Genomic DNA, 18,119 nt, shown 5'->3' with positions numbered 1-18,119 from the left:
GGATAAATGATAGCTATTTAAGGAAAATAAGGTACAATAGTATCTTAAAGCATAATCACAGTATAATATAATATTTATTGTTCAACGCTTGGTTCTTATTTTTTATAATGTTTTGTAAAAAACTGGTGCTAATTCAATTAATTCGTGAAGAACCAAAGTATTACCGGTTTATTGGTCACGATTCGAAATGTGTGAACATTCAAAAACAAAACCGATGAGCGATTACATTAAAGGCCATTTAGCCTTTTTATCTTTTATACCTTTTTCAAATTAATTTTGCCTGTGCTTTTATTTAGGTACTTCTACTACATTTTGATTTTAGTAAGCGCGAGTTCATTATTATATTATTATATGGGATCATTATTATTATACGGTAGGTAGGTATTGGGTTGTCTGATTATCTGATTTGTAGAGTTCAAATAGGAAGTCGCTTCTTGTAAAACTCTGGTTACCAGCGGCTTCTAGTTAGACTGGAAGCCGACCCCACCATAGTTGGGAAAAGGCTAGGCAGATGATGATGATTTAATGTGTTCCATACACATACATATGTTTTCATATCTGAGAGCACTTTAAGTATTTTAAGAAGTATTTAGTTTGTTCTAATTGCATTGTTGGAATGCTTTTATTTCCTATTCACGTTTTATTAAATTTTCGTTGGTCACGTTAAACCCATTATGTTATTCGTGATATGAATAATAAATCTGTCTAGGTGTGCCTATAGGCATTACTTACTAAGTACTTAATGTTACTAAAATGATATTAGTTAAATGATTTATGAATTTTCTTTAGCTCATTGATAAAAGTAGACATGAAGGTAGGTATACAAATCATATATTTTTTGTTTTACGTTTCATAACATGAAAATATTGTGAATCAAACAGGGGCAAACACAAATCAATTACCTACCTAAGGTTTATTGTTACAAAACTTATAGGCTTAGATTATTGTTAACATATTTCTGTCATCAGTTATTATTCTTACTTTAGTAAATGATGCAAAACCAAAAACCAAGCTGCATTTCTAAAGATTAACAAAAAACAAATGAAAAGTTGAAGGTCCTGATTTAAGTTTCACTTATTTATTCATTCAAACTACAACATTAATAACATCAAAAGTATATTTCTTCAACAAAATAGTTACCACGCACAATCTCTTACGCACTTGAGAATAACGCTTATGACCCAACATCAGTACTAGCGGTTGAACACGCCGGCAATCAGCGCTACTTTGTTATAGAACAGGTAATAAGCGAATGCATGATCCGCTTTGAATAGCTGAGGGACGCGCGGCCTTGATGGTGAGTCGGGAATCTCTTCCGAGTCTGGGAAATCTGAAACGAGAAAATACTCGTAGTTATATAAAAGAATACATTTTGGTTTAAAAATAAAATTTGATATTCATACCGAACACATACATATATGCAGTAGTACATATTTTTAACTATGCCAATAAATGGTATTGGAATAAAAGAAAATTTGAGTAAAAAAACAAGTTATGTAGTGAATTGATTGATACATACGTATATGGGATTTGGCTGGGAAACCTGAGTTGAAAGTGAATACCTGAACTGAAATCCTGAAGTGATTTCTATTTTCCCAGTGTAGTTAAAAGAATTGACTAATATAAGGGCTTTTGCATTGTTCATTCCGTTTATTGAATAAAACCAGCGAACACATGTGTTTCTATTAAACAATCTTTTAACGTAGACAATGACGCATTTCATAACATAAGTATGTTTGCACATGCTAGTTCATTAGACTCAAAGATTTTCTACAATCTGAACTTAATAACTTGAAATGCATTCTTGTAAGCTAACATAATAATTTTGTTAATACATTGTCAATAAATTATTACTGTCACAGCCTTTATACTGTCCCACTGCTGTGCACAGGCCTCCTCTCACAAGGAGAAGGACAGAGCATTAATATCACCACGCTTGCTCAATGCGGGTTGGTGATTCCAGACTACAGTCCAGGTTTCCTCAAGATGTTTTCCTTCACCTTTTTATCAGCCATTGGTGTCTAAGATATACTTAGGAAGTACTACGATAACTAGTTTTGTAAAAAAAAAACACTTTTTTTTAAACAAGTCCAAGTTAAGAGTCTTGGTAATAAATAAAAACAGGAAAAAGCTAAGATTTACATGATTCTGTAAGGTTAAAAACATAATTAGTTACAGCTCACCTATATCTTTTTTGTCTCCCAATCCAAGCTCATCAACTTGAAATGTTATCTTCTGAAGTATATCGCCAACAAATGGATTGTCACATGATGCAATGTCTGATAGTCCCGTACCGTTTTTGTTGAATATTTCTTTTATATTCGCCTGGAAATGAAAAAGAAAAAATAATGAAAATTTTGCTTTACTTCCACAAATCTTTAATTTTATAAGTGACTAGCTTTCGCCCGTGGTTTCACCTGCGTCCCGTAGCCGGATAGTGACAAAAACCTAAAACCTTCTCCCGGGTCTAAGTTACCTCCCCTCTAATTTTCAGCCAAATCGGTCAAGTCGTTTTCATGTTATGTCGTGACAACGGAAAGCAGGCTTTATTTTTATATATATAGATTTTATTAAATTATTTTTAACTAGATGTTTCCCCGCAGTTTCAGTAAGGTATCGGGAGATTTTTCCCGTACCGGGATAAAATAAAGCTCATGTTACTTGGGAATAGTCTAGCTTTCCAACAGTGAAATATTTTTTCAAATCAGTTTAGTAATTTCGCAGCCTTTACACAAACAAACAGAAAAAAGGTTTGGGCACAAACAAACAAATAATAGTTTCCCCGTTATTATATTAGTGTATGTAGATTTCCAAATTACCACTTACACACTCACCTTTATCGAAGGGTTTTTCAATCTATTTGCGACCGATATGGTGAATTTCGGAATATAAACTTCTACATCTACACTCCGTAAACTATCAATAACTGACAGCACGGTTTCGGGATTTTCCATTCTCTTCAGCATATCATTTAGCCCATCTACTCTATTTGGTAGGAATATTGTTAGGGAATACTCTTTTTGTGTGTATTTCAGTCTTAGAATCTGAAATAAATAAAAAATCACACTGTAGCGTATTTTTTAACGTGAACATTTAGCTTGAAGGTTTGACTTTTAAGTTTACTGATTTCTTATTTCAGTACACGAAAAAGTCTGCAGCAGAGGTGATAATTTTATCGTATCTAATAGCTATATTGATACGAGATGCGTGTTACAAGCGATAGTCTGTTAAAAAAAACGCATTGCAAGAAAAAATACTCAGCCTTGAATAGATCACTCAATTTTTTAAAAGGGTCGTAAGTTGAAAGTCCTAAGTCCAGTATAATAATTAATTGATATAAAGAATGTATTGGCTTACCTTAGCATTGAGCACTGAGCTTTCTGCATACAAAAACGAAGCCCTCTGATTCATCATATGTATTTTGTCAATTCTTCCATTTCTATTGAAATCTAACATGGTCGTAAATGCTGGCTCAAATTGTTTTTCCCATTTTCCCTGAAAACAATATGTTTAGTAGGCAATTGTAATATAAACCATTTGTTTTAATTTTAGTATTAAATTTACGTATTTGCTGTCCGTTTTTTGGAAGGCACGATAAACTGTCGGTCCTGGCTGTCATTTGAACATCTTTAGTAGTCATTACGGGTAGTCAGAAGCCAGTAAGTCTGACACCAGTCTTACCAAGGGGTATCGGGTCGCCCCGGTAACTGGGTTGAGGAGGTCAGATAGGCAGTCGCTTCTTATAAAACACTGATACTCAGCTGCATTTGGTTAGACAGGAGAGCGACCTCTACATAGTTATGAAAAGGCTAGGCAGAACATTATTATGTAGGTATGTACTAACCGTAAAAGCTTCAGCATCCACCAATATCAAACCGCTCAATGCCGACAGTGTGTTTGGTTTTATGAAATTAACAAATGCATCATTTGTATATTGCGCCACCTGTTTCAAATATAAGAGTAATATTAATTGTGTTTATATTTTATTTAAATGGGCAATACACGTGCACTATTTATTAGTAGCATTTATTCACCGAACTATTTGGGTCCTGAATTCGTTAGTTTTACTTAGATTTCAACAACCTTCCGAAGGATTTTTTCATCTTACGATTTTTTAAAAAAATTATTAAGGTAAATATTTAATTATAAAACGTTTGCAAAACTTTAAAAATTACCTCCGAATTATATTAATTTTCAAAGATTTTAATAAAAAAAATTACAGGAAAATATCAACTTACATCATCACTAATATATTGAGCCGAGTCTTTGGTTCTGAAGTTAACATTTTCTGGTCCTCTAAGAAACACTTGTGTAGTAGTCCGTATGAAATATTCGGTGAGAGGACAACTGTCATCAGCGTATATTTTACATAATAGGTCATATTCGATGTCTGGGGATGATGCTTGTAGATTCGCCGCAATTTTTGGTAGGACACAACGAATCTGAAAATAAAATTTTAGAGTTTCTGTTTCCCTCGGTTTCCCCTTGAAAACTATTTCCCAATAACTAAATCATATTTCAAAACAGTTTAGTAGTTTCTGAGCTTTTAGAGAACAAACAAAAAAAAACCTTTTAAAACACAAGTATAAAATCAATGGCTTGTAATTTCAATGTAAAAGTTAAAAGACATATATTATAATTAAGACAGTTTTTACTAAGTTTGTTAATGCAGGCTTCTCAGACTTGAAATATCTCTGATGTAAAAATATGATACGTCTACAGACCTGTTCCATAACGATGTTACTCTTGAATAATCCCATTAATAAATAATTTAAGTGCGGTCGACCGCCACATCTGCACATCTGAGAAACGAAATAAAAGAAAATTAAAAATCCCTAATTTTTAATAAGTTTTCATAAAACACTACGCAATATTTATGAACGCGGATTAAAAATGTTTTTTTTTTTTTATTAATAAGATACGACAGAATGCGCTACAAATTGAGACATGAAAAGTCCATAACATATAAAAAGATATAAATAGATGAATCAATTCTAAACCATTATTCTACACAGTTTAATCTTTTTTACACTACCCATACTATATTTTTTCTCTCAACACCCGCAAGAAACTAACCTGATCTGTTTCCTTTAAGTTTAAGACTTTCAAAAGCTCTTTCTTCGCGTTGTCCTTAGCTTGTACCGCTAGTTGAGCCATTAGGTACAAAATGGACGCTCCACCACACAACACGTTGTTCCCTGGCTTCGTTTGCACTAAATCCTGAAAGAATAAACATGGTTTTAGTTTAGAAATTTAGTTAATAAAGAAAGATTTAGGTAAAACACGATTTATAAAATCAGCCTTGATCCACTTTTATAACCGACTTCCCAAAAAAGAAGTATACTTCTTAGGAGCTCAATTTTTTTTTGGTTTTAATATTAGTTAACTTTTGTTTATTCGTCTTATTACACCTACGTTCAGTATTTTGGCGGTGTACTCAAGGTTTCCTTTTGCGAACAATTCATATCCTATGTCTTCACAGCTTGGCTCCGGTGTTGTGGGACCCATTGAAGTGGTTGATGTTTCTACAGATATATTAACAAACATGATAGAAATCATTTTATCCTTCATATTGCATAACATTTTATTATAAAGAAAGAGAAGAAATTATGTAATTACTTTGATTGGGATTTGCAGTTGTAGACATCGCCGATTTAGTAGTCTGTCTCGCTGCTCTTCCTAAAAGAAAACCCAATTTATCAGTTTACCAACAAACCATCTATTTTCCAAGTCTGAATAAATTAACAGAGCTCACTGCATTCTGCTCCAGTCACACAATTGCCTTCACTGTCTCTGAAGAATCCGTTTTGGCATCGACATTCGGGCTTACATCCCGAGACTTTACTGGCTATCGGACATGTAGTCCCGTTCAAGAATTCCTCACATGACCTCTGAGGGCACGAGAGAGCACACGGATAATACCTTTCGCGTCTTCCTTTGCAATCTCTTGGACCTGCAAAACAATTGAAACGAAAAGTTTTGCAGCAAGAGTTTGTCTAAATATTTGTCTACGTTATCAAGTAGGAGTATTATTACAATTTGCATATTAAATGGATACAATGTACATATTCTTGTCTATGAGGCGTAACGTGTACTAAGTTAGAAATAGCTCTAATCCAAAATTTAGTACAACAATGCAACACATTTGTCTGTCTCGGTGCCTACATTTATTACGTTCACACATGCATCTTCCGGGCTTGCATTCTGTTGGCACTGAGCAAGTTTCGCTACTACTGCTAGACAACGGGAAATACTTCGAGTTGCAATTAACTAGCGGACAATCAGAAAATTCCTCCTACATTTCAGTTCACTTAGGACATCGGAGAATGTTCTTAAAAAGCAATCCGTTCTGAAAGGAGACACTATTAAATCAAAATGTTTTGTTGCTTATATTTTCAAGCATGTATTGCGGTTGTCTTACATAAAGTTGGATATGTTCCAACCTCTGCCGGATTGGCACGGCATCGATTCTACCAAGACTTCGGAACTGCAGTTTGAGGGATTATGGAAGGTGAAGGAGTTAATCGTTAACCCCATTGACTGCAGTTGTTATTTTAATGTGTAGCAATTTACTTTAAGAAATAAGGAAATAATATTATGACAACTTTTTAATACTAGAAGTCTCGAGCAGAAAACAGTATGGTAAAAGTGTCTGACGCATCTGCTTTTATTGTGCTGATCTCACGGAAGTTTTGTAGTTTCCAACCCAGTTGTTACATTTACGGACATTGGAGTTTTGTCAAGAGACAAAAATAAATAATTTTCGGTTTCAAGTGCTGTGTAGTAAGTATGTATGTTCTATCGGAAAAGGTCATGGCTTACACAAAAAAAGTAAGTAATTAGTATACTTACCTATAGTAGTGGTGACTACAGTACTAGTTTCAGTTGTCCATCCAGAATCACCAGTCATATGTATAAGACTATCCGTATTATCAGTATTTTCTGACTCAGAAGTAGTTGAATCTGTCTCCTCAGAAGATTCAGTAGTACTTATTCCTTTATCAGTTGTTAATCCCATAGGCACTTCTGTAGTCGTTTTTGACTCAGAATTAGTTTCACATATAGATTTTTCGGAAGTAATTTCTGGTCGATGTGTAGTGATATCTTTACTAGATTTTGTAGTGGTAGATTGTTTTTCTGTTGTTATTTTTGAACTGTGTGTGGAGGCTTCTGAACCTTCATCTGTTTTTGTTGTGATCGTTGTAGTCGGTTGGTCATTTGGTTCTGTAGTGGTTTTAGGCGTTGTAGATTGATCTGTTTTTAGCTTTGTAGTGGTTTGTGTAACCAAGGATTTTTCTGTTGAAGTGGTTGTTGGCGTTTCTGCAAAATTTGTATAAAAGAAATTATAAATCAGCACATAAAAACAATTCTGAACACCAAACCAAATCAGCTCATTCTAGAACTCGCTCAATTTTTAACACATTTTTTTAAAGTCCAGTTTAAAATGAAGTCGGTTAAAGAAGTTAACTTACTGCACTGGCTTGGCGATATACACTTATACGTTGCAGGATCGTACACAAAGCCATCTTTACACTTGCAACTGTTCTCAATACATTTGCATTGTACAGGTTCATACCCCGGACAACGTTCATGACATTCCTCATCGCAACCTGACATTGCATTGGAATCGCCTCGGCATGATTCTGGGAGAAGGCAGATTTATTTATTTTGTTGAGGTAGCCTACATATGTAAATATATTTGGTACTTTGTTTGGAACTGGAGGATATTGTAGTTTTGGGGAAGAGAAAAAAAAGATATATGGGAAGAAAGGTAAATACAATGAGTGTCTGTGTGGTAACGGCATAAGACATATTGTCACTTACTATATAGCAATCAGTGTGCCACAAGATTGATTTGTGGCAATAACATCATAAGGAAGAGATGTGGGAACAGCATATGAGCAGATATAATTTAGCTGGAATATTGTCATTCTTCGGGTTCTTAAGAATTATTTATTGATACACACCTAAGTTTTCAGTGCTGTTGGTTGATCCCGTAGTTTCTTGTGTGTGAGTCGTCATAGGATTTGCTGTTGTTGCATCTGTTATGAAAATATACATAGGTATGAAATCCCCGTTTTTGTAAGGTAATACGAAATACTGAAAATTTCATAAGCCCCTAAAAGCGTTCGTTCACGTATTAATTTCCACGAACCTTTTGCTTGCTTAATAATTAACCATTTGATTACTATGGGAATTAAGAACATGCTTGAAGTTAAATAGATTTTAAAATGTGTTATTTTATCATATTAATCTGTCGAGCTGAAAAATATGTAGGGAATTTTCATTTTGAGTAAATATTAACGTTTTCCTGGAATCATCTCCTTTGTGACTTTAGAAGTTACTCTTGTATAAGCTCAATGTATTTTTTATTAAATACTTTTTCCAAGGAGAGGGACTTTTTGTGCAATAGCTGTAATTGATTACAAAAACGTTCATCTCAGATACAGTGCAAAAGGATTCGCTTCCAAAATGTTTCATTTTGAAGGTTTTCACAAATTGAAATCTTTATACGTTTACCTATTCGGCGCTGCCCAACATACCAACTGCGTCGAACAATAAAGTTTTTTATTGAGCAATATAGATCCCAATTGTCGGTTGTGTGTATAAAGTGAGCGCAGTACCAACCCGGGAAAAATTACATTCTACCCGGTAAAACTTGTTGGAGTACGAATAGCGACTAACTTGCCGTTCTGGTATAGTTCGGCCATTCAGAGAATGCGTTCCTGACACGTCGCGATTGAACTGACGACGTAATAACATTCATTGATTATTGATATAATAATGTTGTTTTAATGCTCCTCAATTGTTAAAACGGTAAACAACCAGCAAAAATATTTTTATCGTAACTGCAACGCCATTGCAAAGTTACGTCGTCAGTTCAATCGCGACGTGTCAGGAACGCATTCTCTGAATGGCCGAACTATAGTGAGTTTGTAAATTAAGCCTTTTTTATTCAACACCACGCTTGACAAAAACACTGTTGAAATAAATGTTTGTGGTATTGATACTTTTGGAAATGTAACTACATTTTTCTATAGTAGAAAAATACTAAGTACGCTTTTTGTATTCACAATAGGCAGAGGCAAATATCAACAGTATTAGCAAAACAAAGAGAGCGTAACAAATTATTCTCATAAACCAAATACCTATTGTTGTACTTGTTATTGTTATAGAGGCTATAAAGTGCATGGAAACAAAGAAGATATTAATGAAATGCCTCAGAACGAGTGGAAAGCGGATTATATTTTCTCTGAAGAACCGTTAACTGTCTGGTAATTAGAATGCCAATTATTAATTGTTGTGTTTTATAAGCAGACCGACTTCAGCAGAAATCGAATATTTTAAAACTATTGGGTAACTTTTCTTGGTCTCAAACTAAATATGTCTGGTTTATTGGGCCTAAATAACAAACATTATTAAAGAGAATCTATCGAACGCAATTAGTGAAATATACGCATCACAATTCGAGTTACAATCAATCAATAAAGTTTTATGACCTTACTACGCATGCTAATAAAAAAACCGGTTTGTGAACGTACAAACTAGATTACAAACTAGGTTCAGGTAAATAATTTAATATAATTAAGAAAGAAATATCTTACTTGACCGTCGTTTTGTATCAACACTGGGACTATAATTTACTCGGTCAAATTGCCTCCCCTGAAAGCCTTGTTGTCAAAGTGGGTCACAGATGTTTCAATAAATAAAGTTATCTTCAAATCAAATGGAAAACAGTCTGTGATTTTTCTAGTAAAAAATGTAGGCAGGGAGTTAACTTAAAAAAAATTGTATCTGTTTATACTTATTTCTGATTCTGAGCGAGTGTTTTAAAAAAACCTAAACTTGTTTTGATTGAGCAATCCTCTGCGTATTTTCTCTGTTGTACTACTTTTTAAAGATATCTATACAGTTGGTAGTACTTCAGCTTCAGAAATGAAGAGTAGTGTTGTGTTTCAGCTTTGTTTTCAAATTGTGTCATGTTCACATTGTCCGACTCTTGTCACAACAATATTCAAAACATTGAATGGCTATAAAATCCCTACAGATAAAACTACTCCAAAGCTAGGCTTTTACCAAACCCAGTAAAACATTCTAATTTACGCTTTGAAGCAAGAAAAAGTATTCTAGGTAAATCGCTTAATGCGCTGTAATATTCATAAGTTGTACTCGAGCTCAAAACTTTATAATTAGCCTACAAACTATGCAGTGGTTCATAGAAATTATTGTAAGTTCTAAAATTAAGTTTCATGATGTTTTCGAGCCATGGTAGAAACAACATTTTGTTTATTGTTTGAAATGAAACATTTAAAAAAATGTAGATCTAAAAATAGCTACTTCCTTATACATATAACATTATGTATTATTCTTTACAGAATGTAGTAGAATATTAACACCTATGATAATTTCAATTCTATTTAACTTTACCCGCTCCCATTAACATTATTATTAAAATAACGAAGTATAAAACATTTAAAACGCAACAATACACAACCCTTTCCGCACTAGTGGGTAATAAGCTGTAAAATGTAAAAGCGGTTTGGATGGCGAGCGCGGTTTGTTTATGAGCCATTCGATCGCTCACTAATGCGTAATGCGCAATTTGTTTAAGTGCACAATCTACTTCAGTAATTGCACCCAACACTTCATGCACTGATGTTTTATTTTACATAGAAGCTAGTGTTTATCAATCATTTTTGTTTTCATGAAGATTTATAAGTGGTAGCAGTACGTATGCTATGAAAAACACTAAAAGTGAAAATAAATTGTCTTTGATTGCATATTTTTCAAATATTTTCATGATTTTTAGCTTATTTTATCAAAGTAAACGCAAAATATACTGAAAAAAAAATACTAAAATAACCTTATGTAAATTCTATTGATAAGAAATACTATAGTTAATTGTATTGAACTACTAAATTAATTAGCACTTAAAAAGTCATTGATCGAGTCGATCGTAGAGACCTTGTTCGCTTTTTTAGGCAATTAGGCTAGTTAAAATTATTTTTTCAACGTGTAATTCAATTAACTATAACATGTAAGGTAATGATTATGTGAATGATTATGATTTATTTTCAATTGTTTATATAGTTATCTATGAAGAGAACCCGGAGGAAAATGGATGGGAGTTATAAAAGAACAGTTTCATTCATACATCATAATACCTATTAACTATGACAAGGTATTATTGTAGCGAAAACAAAAAGATTGATTAAAACCTTACCCTCATTGCTTTTCTCCGTCGTGTCACTAGTAGAAACATTGTGTGTTGGATGTAAAGTAACTTGTTCTAAATCTGCATGTGTACCTAAGTCAAATTGAAATACAAAAATAAACTCTATAAATTAATTCGTTCATGTTTTTTAAAAATAATTAAAATACTACTAATACTCATTACTAAGATTTTTCTGAGGTTAATTTCTATAACACAGCCAACAACACTTTTCTATGATTTCATGACAAAGCAAAAAAAACTATTTCCATACCTGAACTCACTATTGATAAAGAATTTGCCAAAATGGCAAATAATGTAAGTGACATCCACATAGTCACGAAACGTGGGCTTATCTTTTTTTATTTATAAACGGCTCCCCTTTATATAGGAACGGTTAACGATTAGAAGCTAGTTTTAAATTAGCTACTTTAGACGATTAAATATATTTTTAACCAGAGATAGAGCGTTTAAACTAAGTTTTGTTTGGCAGTATTTTCGAAAACTCTTACTTCGACGGTAAGGCCGCTGCCTCGAATTTTGCGGGCAGCGGGGCGGCAGCGGCGGCGGCGCGTTCGGTCACCGTTTTGAATGGAGCTCACCGCTCGTTGCCCGCTCCCGCGCCGCTGTATTCGAGGGCCGGTTCATTTGATTATACGCGTAAGATCCTGCCGCTCCCGCGCCGCCGCCGCTGCCGCCCCGCTGCCCGCAAAATTCGAGGCAGCGGCCTAAGAGTTTTTGCATGATAGAAAGGCCTTATTTTGTCCATTATCTTAAGCTGCCATCTTGCAAAATATTTATTTTAACTATAAATATGTCATGTACCTACATACATATTTGCAAGTATTGTTTGTAATTTCTTTTTTTTTTTTTTTACTTTCAGATTTACTATTTTTTCTACGCATTGACCTTATTTATACCTCTTTACTTCATTCATATGTATTTATTTTTGGTCTACAATAGTTATACTCCATTATTTATGCTTATATCAGTTTTTATTCAGAAGGTCTCATAAATAAACTGAAACATGTATTAAATTATTACTTTTGCTGTATTCATACAGTTATTTCTACATGAGACATGCCCAAATTCTCATTATATTTCAAACAAAACAGGTGGCCAGCTGTATAAGTAAACATATTTATGTACGAGCGTTTATCTTTAAAGTTTTCTAATATTGGACTGTTGCTAAATGGCCCTGCCAAAACTTTGCCACTTTGTTTTACGGAATACTTCCCATGGAACGTAATCATTTATCGTTGGCTCGGTTCTGGTGGGCTACGTGACTCGTCCAGGCGTCTCTTGACTTTGACGTGAAGGGACGTTCGTGCCGACTTGTTAGTGTTCTGTGTGAAGTGCCGTGTCTATCCGACTATTAGATAGTTGCTCTTTGATTGATGTTCAAAGAACCGTTAACGTCGAGTGAGTGATTCTAAAGCGGATGTTTGCTTAAAATTAGTTTCAAATATGTCAGCTTATCACCATCCCACTGCTGAGCACAAACTTCCTCTCTCACAGAGAAAGACAGCGATAATCACTACGCTTGTTCAACGCGGGTTGGTGATGAAATATGTCAGTAAATTACTCAAATATTTTCACTATAAAAATATTTAACCATATTTTTAATTAACAGTGTACCAACTGTGACTTTAAATTATTAGTTATGCTAACGAATTCCGCGAAACCTGCAGTCGAAGACCCGTAATGACGTCCTCACGAAAATGAAACAGCCTCATCAACTTTGTTTATTTGGAACAAAATCAAATTATCTTTCCAGTAGGTAGATATTTTCTCATTTCAATAATTATAGTTTACTTGGCTTTAGAAGTGAATATTGCACAAACAAAGATATATCATGGTAACAGTCAATATGAAAGGTTAGCTATTTAGCTCGGTTCCCATTCATTCATTTGCAAACAATCTATGCGTATAGCCTCACTAATCATTTCGGCAATCAGAATCGCTTCAACGCGAACGCAGCTAATGGAAATAGTGGGCAGCTAGCGAACTCAGAGCCGGGCGAATATGAAACACGCGTACCTATGTCAAAGTAACACATTTGCGGAAAAGCGCTTATAATTAGTTTTATGTTCGTTTATAAATGGAAAATTGTCGATAGAATATCTAATATTAACGATGATTTTTTGTCATTCTATACCTATTTGATAAACTGTTCAGTTTACCGATAATGGTCACAGCTTCACACTATGTATGAGCAAGCAAGAAGGCTGTGGTTGGTCACCACCTACTCATAGACTCCTGGAATTTTGTGAATATTACCCAAAAAGCTTTTGGTGCTACTCGGGAATCAAACCCATTGATTGATTTATATGGAACCATGATATGGAAGCTCCGAACAGCCTTTTCCAAATACCAAAGGTATAAACTGTATCTAAAACGATACACTTCTAAAGGAATGGTGATATTGATTTAGAATAGAACCTGTTCCTAGCTCAATTTACCAAAATATTGATTGTATCAGTCTTGCATTCGGGCAGCAATATCATAGAACTGAATGGATGAATGGCACCGGCGACCACTGAATAATTTTGGTACAATACGTACTAAATAGAGTAGGTAGGCTTTTTGTGATACTTAAAGTGAACTGTGTGCGTATTCCGCATTCAAAATACGCGAAATGTTTTATGCAATTCATATTTTAATTAGGAGTAAAGTCGAAAAGTTGGTTAAGCGTCGGGATGTTTTTAAGGATCCTTTTATTTTTAAGGATTAAAAATAGTTTTAGTGTAGGTACATAGAGGTACATCTTTTATTATATTTTTTGTAAAAACTTAATAATAAATTATTTTTTTCTGTTATGGTTAAATTTTAATATGCAACGTACGCAATGTTTATAATATAGAAATAGCATTTTTTTACCAGGACTAGCTTGAAAGTGTCTAAAATATTTTAACATTTTTGGTTTCATTTAGTTATTTGTTCTTTCAGAAACTGTCGTAAAATAAAACCTCATAACCGTGTTCCTTCGCATTATTTAAAACGCAAAATTATTCCTCTGTCATAAAAACTTAATATGACGACGTGAAAAAAGTTTTCGTGATTTTATATTAGGCGAGTGCACCGAGGCAGCGGTTGATTCAAAAAGCGCGTGCTAGGATCAGATACGAGGGAATGAATCGAGGGGCGGACCGGCGCGGTAGGCATATGCGGCCTTCCATTAACTTGCTTCAATTGCCCTACAACATAATTTTGTTTCCATCAAATAAATGAACTGTCGGAAATGAAAAAAATAAATCAAATTATATTTCGAGCGTTGGACAAAGAAATCGTTAGTAAAGGCTTAGTAAGGCTATTATTTAGAGTTTGAGGTGAGTGAATATTTTTTTTCATTTTATTTAGTTACCTTATCGCCGGCAAGATTAAATATTATTAAAGAAAATTTAAAATGTAGTTTTAATTTGACATTAATTAGAAATGTTCGTCTAAACATGATTTAATTTAATTACTTACAACGTGAAAGGTAATAAATATTTAAAGATAATAATTTTCGAAAGAGATTCAAGCACCTGTCTCTTGTTTTTAATTAAAACAATGAGATACATTATTGTGAACAAAATAATATACCAGCTATCTAATTAAAATACAATAAATTAATTCTAAGTAAACTGAAAACTGAACGGCAGTCATGCATTGCATTTCAAAAGAAAATTAAGTTAATTAAAATGAGACCCCAGACAGGCATAATTAGGATCCAAACTTTTATTGTTCACAATCTTTAATTGTGACTTTAAAGAGTAATTTTTTGGCTTACATTAAAGTCAACGTCTTGAAAGTAATTTGCGGCAGTTGCGTGGCTACATTACCCACGTGATAATGTGCTTCGATAGTGGAATTTCATTAGGGTAATAATACGATGGCAGTGTTTTGAAGGAATCATTAATTTGTCGGTGCATTACCAGCGTTGGCGTGATCGATAGCGCCCTGCACGTTTGATGAATTGCTGTTGAAGCAATATGACGGTGCCCCACCGTTATTATACGGCCTTTATTATTCTTATAAAACACTATTAATAGTTCAGGTGGCAAGTCGAAAGGTAATTTACAGCATGCTTTATAAAAATCGAGGTGAGCCTACGATTTTGTTTCTCATACCTAAGTTTGCGTTGTAACGCAATTTATTAATCTAGACACACGGCAGTGTGTCCGCCAAGTTCGAGCAAAAAAGGCGACACACCGGCCGTGGGTTATATTACACGAACCATTTCGGGCCAAATTCGACCCCCCTGTAACTCAAAATCTATTTTATTTACGCATATCAAATTTCTAGTATCTGTTGAGACCCCCTCACTTATCTAAAATACAAAATTTCATTAATATACCTATTGTAGGTCTTGAGATATTGACGTCAGAAAATCGCTATTTTTACTATACACTGATTCACTTATTCACTGACTCACTCATCAAAAACCTAGACCACTTCCAATGGTCGTATTGACTTGAAATTTGGCATGGAGGTAGGTCTTTATGTCAAGGTAAAGGGAAAAATCTGAAAATGGCCAAGTGTGAGTCGGTTTCAAAATAATGAAGGTGTTTTATACCCGGTGTAAATTTATACCCCTAAGGAACTAAAACGAACTAAATTTATCTATATTTATATAATATATCTTCGAATGGTACAAAGGTTTGTATTTAGTCAAAGTAACGTAAAAATCTGAAAACGGCCAAGTGTGAATCACTTTCGAAAATAACAAATGTGTAACTTTGATCCACGAACATAATATATGATAACATGTCATGTCAGTCAGTTGGTAAATCTAGTCATAGTTAATCTAGTTCATTTCTTTGTAAGAAACATAGTGCATATTAAAAAATCTAAAAAATAGTATAAATGAGACATTTCTTTAACTAACTTCATCATAAGAAAAAAATAAAATAAACAACCTTACAAAAATAAATGAAATCCCACCCAAAACAAAAATGTGAAAGACTGCCAAGTTCGATAATATGGGAATGCTTCGCCTATAAAAGAAGTGAGATCTGAATAAGTACCAAGTTCCATACACATACCTCAGTTAAAAATAGTTACTTTTTAATGATGATTACTTGGCAAGTTTTAATAGAAAATTAAATACTTGATTCATTGCGTTTAGTAGGTTTATAACAAGGTGTATGAAAACTTGCCAAGTAACATCATTAAAAAGTAACTATTTTTAACTGAGGTATGTGTATGGAACTTGGTACTTATTCAGATCTCACTTCTTTTATAGGCGAAGCATTCCCATATTATCGAACTTGGCAGTCTTTCACATTTTTGTTTTGGGTGGGTATATGTTACACAGGAACACAAGTAGGTAAATAAATAAATAAAAGTATACTGATGATAAAGTAAAATAAAATAGCCAAACAAAACCTGCATCCGTTTGTAAGACTGACTTTCCGACTTAACTATAAAGCCCTGATGACTTATTAATTAACCTTTGCATTGCATTTTTTGTGTATTTTGTCGATTATAAATATTTAAGTTGACTTTAAAACCTCGAAACGTTAATTACCTAAAACTATTAATCAATTGCTTTGTGATCAAAATGTGTGCATGATGATAATTTTAGCGATTTCATTAATATAATTAACCGCTATGCGTGTATTAAAATAGATTAAATTGAGTAGATTTGTGAAATTCCACCAATATTCCAGGAATAACCACAAATGCGCTATATTATATCCTATTTATTGGACAAATATGTTTGTTCTCGATTTTCAAATGATACAAATAGTTGCAACATATGTAGTACCCATTAAAATAATATGTGTTTACAATTAATATGGTTCAGGTACTGCTGGATTGATTAAACTATGTATAAATAAGCGGCGTGTTCATAACGTGATTATTAAAATTTATCACAGCGCAGATTAGATTTGCCACTATAATTGCTCATTACAGTTTTAAAATAATTACATGAAAATACACGCTTCATAAATGCTGCGATGGCAGTTTATGAGCTTTAATATAGAATTTTTAAACTAGAAAAAGCTTAAATATAATATGAATGCGTAATCTTTGTTATCGTCACATTTAAATGTGACTAGGGCTAAGATACTTAGTATTTAGATGCTTGTAAAAATTTTGCTAGTTTATGCCCAGTAAATGGCTTGATAAAAGAGTATTATGAACTTCATCCTCATCAGCATAAGTAACGAATACATAATCTTTTAAAATAATAAACGGTATCTGTACTTACAGTGTCAATTTAGCGATCGCGCAAAGAATATTTTTTTTTATTAATGATGGGTTGTAAAGGCGGCAACATCGGAATAATTTCCTAAAAGTTACAAAATGATTAATTTTTCTATTATTCATAAGAATATATTATAAAAATAACATATAAAAGGCAAACGGGACGATGGACTGAAAAACAGTGATAAATATAGAATGACCGATCCGTGATTTTACAATGTGGCACTAAATGCGAAGGCACACAAGTCTAGACAGTCTGGAAACCAATAATCTATCAATAAGTAAATAACTGCAGTAAAATGTTATATTATAAAAGGCTATATTATAAGCCAGGTTAAATTAATCTTACAATTGAATTTCAATAAAGGCAATCCTGAAATTAGTCCCAAATATAACTATCTATTTTGTGGTGATGAAAATTTTGCTCAGGTAAGTCTGAAATCACCAACCCGAATAGAGCAAGTGTGGTGAGTAACCGTCCTTCCTAACTTCTCCATCCTTCTCCGTGTGAGGCCTGTGTCCAGCAGTGGGACGATAAAAGTGCTGATCATGATGTATCTATGTATCCTAAACTATGTGCGCAAGCCATAAAGCATTCCCTGAGTATCATAAAGAAAGTCTTGTAGAATTCCACATCATTAGCTTATTTAAGGCCTAACTTTCATCCACTAATTTTATTTATGCATATCAAACGTCTTTGTTGTTCCGTACA

At 33.6% G+C, this 18,119-nt stretch overlaps 1 protein-coding gene across 1 annotated transcript; it reads right to left on the bottom strand.

The window, feature by feature from the left end:
- Positions 1–1,062: 1,062 nt before the first annotated feature.
- Positions 1,063–7,627, bottom strand: LOC124630495 (leukocyte elastase inhibitor B-like). The gene is made up of 13 exons (XM_047164431.1): positions 7,473–7,627; positions 6,853–7,320; positions 5,756–5,953; positions 5,620–5,679; positions 5,416–5,525; positions 5,077–5,220; positions 4,725–4,802; positions 4,239–4,442; positions 3,845–3,943; positions 3,358–3,495; positions 2,835–3,044; positions 2,184–2,325; positions 1,063–1,330 (listed from the first exon to the last, which is right to left on the bottom strand). The coding sequence occupies exons 1-13, from the start codon at positions 7,615–7,617 to the stop codon at positions 1,194–1,196; spliced, it is 2,133 nt and encodes a 710-aa protein (XP_047020387.1). The 5' UTR covers positions 7,618–7,627; the 3' UTR covers positions 1,063–1,193.
- Positions 7,628–18,119: the final 10,492 nt, after the last annotated feature.

Source organism: Helicoverpa zea, chromosome 5 (genome assembly GCF_022581195.2).
Source record: "Helicoverpa zea isolate HzStark_Cry1AcR chromosome 5, ilHelZeax1.1, whole genome shotgun sequence".
In the NCBI taxonomy this organism is placed as follows: Eukaryota; Metazoa; Arthropoda; class Insecta; order Lepidoptera; family Noctuidae; genus Helicoverpa; species Helicoverpa zea.
The sequence above is the reverse complement of the archived record's forward strand: the minus strand, read 5'-3'. Positions and strand labels throughout refer to the sequence as shown.